Source organism: Somniosus microcephalus, chromosome 3 (genome assembly GCF_052327205.1).
Source record: "Somniosus microcephalus isolate GS21.2 chromosome 3, FLI_Smic_1.0, whole genome shotgun sequence".
Taxonomy (NCBI): domain Eukaryota; kingdom Metazoa; phylum Chordata; class Chondrichthyes; order Squaliformes; family Somniosidae; genus Somniosus; species Somniosus microcephalus.
Window position 1 is genome coordinate 93,729,468 of NC_140989.1, and position 7,239 is coordinate 93,736,706.

The 7,239-nt window shown below is 36.9% G+C and overlaps 1 protein-coding gene across 8 annotated transcripts in view; it reads left to right on the forward strand.

Annotated features, from left to right (window-relative positions):
* Positions 1–6,962, forward strand: part of eml6 (EMAP like 6) — an 844,856-nt gene extending 837,894 nt beyond the window's left edge. For 3 of the 8 annotated variants that reach the window (XM_085981346.1, XM_085981348.1, XM_085981351.1), the window contains 3 exons: positions 938–1,038; positions 3,056–3,181; positions 6,013–6,953. In XM_085981346.1, coding sequence (XP_085837472.1) covers positions 938–1,038; positions 3,056–3,080 — 126 coding nt within the window. In that variant the 3' untranslated portion in view covers positions 3,081–3,181; positions 6,013–6,953. Of the gene's footprint in view, positions 1–937; positions 1,039–3,055; positions 3,182–6,012 lie in introns of all 8 variants that reach the window. The other 5 variants (XM_085981352.1, XM_085981349.1, XM_085981353.1 and 2 more) reach the window with 5 other exon arrangements.
* The last annotated feature ends 277 nt before the right edge of the window (positions 6,963–7,239 follow it).

Here is a 7,239-nt window from a genome sequence, read left to right on the forward strand (position 1 = left end):
ACATAGGAACATCAGAAGATAGCAACAGGAGTAGGCCAATCAGCCCCTTAAGCTTGTTCCACCATTCATAAGAACATAAGAACATAAGAAATAGGAGCAGGAGTAGGCCAATCGGTCCCTCGAGCCTGCTCCACCATTCAATTACATCATGGCTGATCTGTACCTCAACTCATTTACCTGCCTTAGCTCCATATTCCTTGATAGAAATCTATCGATCTTAGTCTTAAAATTTTCAATTGACCCAGCATCCGCAGGCTTTTTGGGGAGTGCGTTCCAGATTTTTACTGCCCTTTGTGTGAAAAAGTGCTTACTGATTTCACTCTGAAATGGCCAAGCTCGACTTTTAAGATTATGCTCCCATGTTCTGGATTTCCCCACGTGAGGAAATAGTTTCTCTGTATCTTCCCTATCGAATCCCCTTATCGCTTTAAAGACCTCGATCAAATCACCCCTCAACCTTCTAAACTCAAGGGAATACAAACCAAGTTTATGCAAGGGACTGGTGGGATTGTACCATCTGCCACAAATTTAACCAGCTCCGCTTCCATTGCAGAGAAATCAATTGCCATTAGGAAAGTGGCAACTTTAAATTCTGAAAAATATTTTTGATCTGTAGCCACTTTCAGCCAGAACAGCCAGTCCCATTTAAGTTGCTGCAAGGTGCCGCTACAAAATTCCTGGCTGAGGTGAACACCCGAGTAACCCCACCAACACTGTGGATGTGTGCAAATGACCCTGACCTTGACAGAGTTAGGAATGCAGCAGGCTGGCGGCTGGAAGTCCCACCCCATCACACCTGACGGCAGAGCAGGGCCCCAGGAATTTTAGGTTTTATTGAAAATCTATATTTTCATTGTTATTGTAGTTTTGAACCATGTGCTGTTTTCTCCATTAATTAATAATCTTGCATTTTTTTCTTCTGTTTGTTTTTCACAAGGCCAAACACAAGCGTTATTTTGGCCATTCTGCTCATGTGACCAATGTACGTTTTTCACATGATGACAAGTATGTTGTCAGTGCTGGTGGCGATGACTGCAGGTAAGATGTTTCTTAATGGCTGCAGAAAATGTGATGAACCTGAAACACTGTAGATCTTTGGTGTGCCAGTGGGTTTTATTAATAATTTTACAGTAAATTCCAGTGCCAATCTCAAACCTAAGCGTCACTTCAGCTTTTCTTTAAAGGGGAACAATACTCTATTCCAGTCTCAAATCCCAGATGATACTAAGCTTTGAATTGCTTCCAGCACCAAAATAAGTGTTCAGGCAAAGATGAGTCATCCCCATTCAACTCAATGACAACTAGCTGGAGACAGCCTATATATATCATACAACCAGCTCTTTTCCAAAATGGCATGGCTCTATGAAATTGCTTTTACATAGACATTTTCATTGATTCTTCTGAAAAGTTTTAGGGTGAGTACCTAAGATTAAAAATACTTTCCATTCCATCCATACTGAAATATTGCCCCCTTTCAACTAGAATAATTGGTATTCAGTGATTTATATTTCTGTACATTGATCATAAATAGGTTTAAAATTGCTTTAACTATTATTTATGGTTGTGAGACTTGTGCCCTGACATGTCTTGCAATTTTCACTGTTGAGTTTCAAAGACGTTGGGCCAAACTTTGTGCTGGAAATAACAGTGAGGCTAACGGCGCTCACCATTATTTACGTGGACAACACAATAACTTCCGGCGACTGCACATGCAGTTAAATGCGGAAATCAGGAAGTTGCTGTCCGAGATGTTCTGCTCCTCCAAAAGCTGCACGATAACGGTATCTCGCCACCTGACTCACCATTCAAAACATTGAACGGCATGAAGTTCCTATACTTACCTGATATATACAAACTAAACTGTTTGTGGGAGCTTGCTGTGCCCAAATTGGCTGCCACGTTTCCCACATTACAACAGTGACTCCACTTCAAAATTACTTAATTGGCTGTAAAGCGCTTTGAGATGTCCGGTGGTCGTGAAAGGCGCTATGTAAATGCAAGTCTTTCTTTTTTAAACTTGACTTTTAAAGTGTGGCGACTCATTCCTTCAGATTTTAATTATTGTTGGAGATTTAAAAAATTTTTTAAATAACTTTTTTTTTACTTTTTCTTTCTGTCTCTTTTATCTCTCTCTTAATCCAATCTGTTTTTCCTCTCTTTATTTTGCTTTCTGTACCTTATTTGACATTGAATTCAATATTCCAACTGACACATCCTGGTTCAGACTCTGCTCATTAACAATTCTTCAGTCTGATTGGTTAAGAAGATACACAGTTGCTTGCTCTGTTCACACAGGTCCCAGATGCCCTATAGAGGGTGCTGCGCTTTTTGGATAGTTGACCTTCCAGTACAAAAGCCCATAGAAAGTTTATGGGCAAGTGCAAGTGTAACGAAAATCCGGCCCATACAGAATCCCTTGTCCATGCAAATAAACCAGTGTGTCATTGATTAAACAGTGAAGATTGTTAAAGTATTGTACAGTTGAGCCAGAATTATTTGCCCTCCTATTATCTATGGTTGTGATTCTCCATAAATCAGGGCTTTGGGTTGGATAATTGCAAACATGGATAATAGTAATTTTGGCTCAAGTGTACAATACTTTAATGATCTTCACCATTTAATCTATGATGTGCTGGTTTATTTGCTTGAACAAGGGAATTCTGCAGTGGATGAATGGTAATCACCTGCCCTTCCATCCATTAACAAAGATGATAAGATAGGAACAATTCTGCATGTGACATGAAGGAAACAGTTTTAATATTTTATATTAATGCACCATAAAATGTAGTTTATTTGATAAAACATCCAGATTGAGACATTTTATGTGGTTCTTAAATTTAATTCTATTTCCCCAGGATTTGTTTAGAAGGTAATATTCAATAGAAAAGGTCTTTTTTATTCTGTAGCATTCAAAATATTTTCAGTACTTCAGTGCTAAAGGCATCTAGTACATTTTTGCCAAATATTTCAGTTAAGCTTAAACAGCATAGCATTTTCAACATAAACTTCTGGCAAATGAATAAATTAATGTGTATATACTGTTGTTTGTTTCCAGTATATTTGTGTGGCGATGTTTTTGAAGGAAGAAATAAACATTTTCCAATGACCTCCTCATTCAAAAGATGGAATCCTAAATGCCTCAATAACAACTTGGCTGCTATAAAGCAAAAATGCTTAAAAGGTGCATATATATATCTAAAAAAATTGTGTGTGTTTGTGTAAAATATCAACTTAAGTATCCACAATACATATATTGTGATTGTGAAGCTCGTGATGTGAATGTCACTGAGGATGCTGAAGATGAGGACAAAATGCAGTCTGCATTAGGACAAAACCTGATGCAATAGTCATTTTTTGACTTTTTAAAGAATGAAACAGTTTGAGTAAGATTAGCCAGAGTCAAGAAAGTCACTTGGATAAGTGGCTTTTGAAATTACCTCCTTAGCGGGTGTTTACATATTGCAACAAATGCACACCTTAATGTGACTCTCAGCATGTCCTGTGAACCAAAAGCACTAGTGCATTGTGGAGGTGACTATCACAGAGTGATTTTGAAACAGGGTTGTTGCCAGCATAATGCAATATCACTACAACAAGAGAAATGCTGCAGAATTTAGTTCACGTTTACATGTACATTTTTATTCAGGATAGAATGTACTAAATATTTTTGTTAGTACAGAGGCTTTTAAAGGTTTACAAAATTCTTGAAGGTGCAACAGGTTCAATCTGTTTCATAGATATAACAGTACTGATTCATATGTAGCTATTAATTGCTGCTAAATACATTGTAAGTCATCACATTTCATTTTGCAGGTCTGTTTGCTAGGAAAGGATCAAAATTATAGACATAGTGCCACAGTGTATTAGATGTTTTCCATAGAATTCTTTTCACCATTCAACTATGTCTGAATTCAGAGCAGTTCAGCTGAAGTGAGGTTCAGCAATTTTAGTACCATTCTTAATTAGGATTGTAGCAAGGACAGAGTGTTTTAGCAGGGGAGGAGGAATTATCAAGCAGTTCAGATAATGGGCTGGATTTCCCTCTTTGCAGCAGGGTAACGGTGGAGTAGTATTTCTGCGTGTCTCTCCTACCTCACTGTAACCCAAACCCATTTTCCTGGTCCGGGTTAATTTGGCATGCATCACAGACACCTGGTAAGATCCACCACTAAGGAGCCTTCTGTTGCTAACATGGAAAAATCTGTCATTGTTGCAGTGGGACCACCGGTGCAAAACTCAGAGATGGGAGACCAGATGAAAGGGGCAAAGGAACCCCAAAAATGACACATTTTATAAAATTCTTCAGTCCTCACTGAGGCTTTTAGCGGGTAGGAGATTGGGCTGAAATGGAGGAAGAGGAAGTCACTACTATACAGAATTTGGGGCCATTACCACCAATACCCTGAGCCTACTGCTGTCTTTTACTTGGTAGTCCCAGGGAGCAGAAGTAATAGGAGCAGATGGGAATGAGATGGGCTGGTAAGGTAGGCCCCAACTCCTGTCGACATTTATATGCAACAGGTGATGAAGAGGCAGTGGTCCCAGCAGGATCAGATGGAGGGAATTAAGGCCCTATATAAATGCAAGTTGTTATTGTTGTTGAATTGGAGTTCAAGGCAGCACAGTGGTAGTAGGCCTTGCCTCCCAATCTTGATCTGTTTTCCGCAGCTATGCTGCCCGATTTCGGGCAAGGTCATGGAAGAATATCAAGTCCGACATCCCTGTCCTTCATGGCAAACTGCACTCTTCTCTATTGCTGGTTATTGTGTATTTTATTGTAAATTCTACAATGCTTTGCACAGAGGGTGATCAACAGAAGAGTGGTTAAAGCCATGTTGCTGGATTAATTTAAGAAACTGCTCGGTGCTGAATTGGGAAGATAGTTGGGTTGTTATTCTGAAGGATAAGATCAAATGGATTGAAAGATCTTCTTTATCCAAACCTATCTTGTGATGATTTGATTGAGTTGATCTGCACATATAGAATGTTCTCCATGTGTAGATAGAATTTCAAAGAGGCACAGCATTATGGTGATAGTAATTTTAGTGAATTGAAAAGAAAACTAAAGCAAAATTGGGATGTGGAACCATGGCAGATTAGAGAAAAGACTAAGAGAATGGATTTTTAGTCTCCTTAACTTCCTGTCTGGGCTAATTAAGGTGTCCTTTCTGCACTGTGACAAAAATAGACCTTTATCTTTCAAAATACTAATACATACTCATAATGTTAAATATTTTGAAGAAGTGAAATGATTTTACACAACCTCAGTAGAAAGTACCCATATACCTAAAATACAGTAGTATGTTTTCCTGTGTCAGTACTGTACTGTGCATAAAAGGGTTTCTCTAGCTACCCTAAAATAGTACACCTCAGATACCGCTGTTGTTGCCCCTATGCAACTGAATCTTCTTATAATGCCATGGATTTATTTGGATGTTATTTGCATTTCACTGTCTTTCACTAAAGAATCATGGCCATCTGACTTGTGAAGTCCTTTGCACAAGTGCCTTTCTACAATTCTACATACAATAACCATTAATTTAGTTTTTACATGGTGCTATCAATTTTAGCAAGTTTCAAATAAAACTAGGGCTATGTGTAATCTTGAGTTTGGATTTTAAACAATCAGTAATGTATGAAATCATGACCTACTGCAATAGTTTTTTGTTGTAGTTTCATTGTTCAGTTTCCATATTATAAGAATAAATACCCCAGATGTAAGATAACTGTTACTCCTTACATTTGGAGTCTGTGAAAACTTTGTATTTGACAGTTGGGCAGTGAATGTATTGGCTGTGAGTTATGAATTGCTTTTTAAACATTTCTACACGAATGGCAAATATTTACTACACGTATGTACAGTATTTAAACTGCTAGTACTAGAAATAAATATGCAAAAAGTCTCTTCTAGGGCATGGCTCTAGAATTATAAGGCAATTTGTTGGCTCTAGAATATTTATATGAAATGCTCCATGAATTATGTCAAGTCAGACCCCAATTTTCTCATTACAGTCAGCATAATCTCATGACTGAATGTTTTGCCCGTAGTGCAATGCCCTGGTACATGGAGTCCTCTATGAAACTTCAACTCCAATTCACTTAGGAAGCAATCTAATATCTTTCAGCATCTTTAGTGGACTACTACACTTCAGCTTTACAAAATGTTCACAGTTCAAGAAATGTTGCCTTATAATGTTTGATTGTGGATGTGGATTATTAAACTAGGTGTCTAAATTCAGCAAGCCAAAGCTCACTATGCAGTGTAGCCACTAGCATGGTGGTTTCATACTAGTTGTATAGTGCTTCATAAGAATATCAGATTAATAATGGTAGTAACTTTAATTAAGTGTTTGTATTATTATTTACAGTCTGTATTTGTGCTTAATCCTTTTGCCTTTCAAAATTTGAGAATTGATTTTTTTATATGTATCCAAATGAAAGTGTATAATTGTCAGTTGGCATTGGCAACATGTGTTATACAGTAGGATAATAAAACTAATAGCAATATTACAAATATCCATGGAAGTAAATTTAAGTACCTACATGAAATGATAAAAAAATGCAACTGTATTAATTTTTTTGATTCATTTTGGAAAATATAATTCTTACATCATTTTTGTATTTGATTTTTAAATATTGTAAATATTTATATATAATTGATCAATTTGTTATACATTGTAATATAATGTATATTAAGAAACTGCTTCATGCATGAAATTATTTTTAAAATTAATATAAGAATCATAGTTGTATGGGTTTAAATGAAGTAATATGGTTCACGTGTGGCCAGTGCAGCATCAAATTCTATCAGAACATGTGTGGTCAGTTTCTTTTTTATACAGAAATGAAGTCATTGTTTAATTTTTAATGTTTTGGTATGAATATATGATATCCAACAATCAATTAAAAAATACAGTTACCAACAAAGTTGTCGCCGTCAATAATTAGCTTTAAGAAGAAAATGCAAAACCATTGTGGTTGGTCCATCATGTCTGATAGAAAAGGAAAATAAAGATGAATCAAGACGATTTCCAAATACATTATGTACTTAGAAATTTGTTATAAACTACGTATTGCTAATTTCATATCAAATGCAAATGAGGGGTTACAGATTGATATTCCAGGCTTTTGGAAAACCTGGGCGGAGAAATTGGTTTTCCGGCAAAAAACGGCATGCAGTGAGCAGTGCCTGGTACGCGCATCCAAAGACGTCAGTCTGAGATTCGCTCCAAAGTGGGC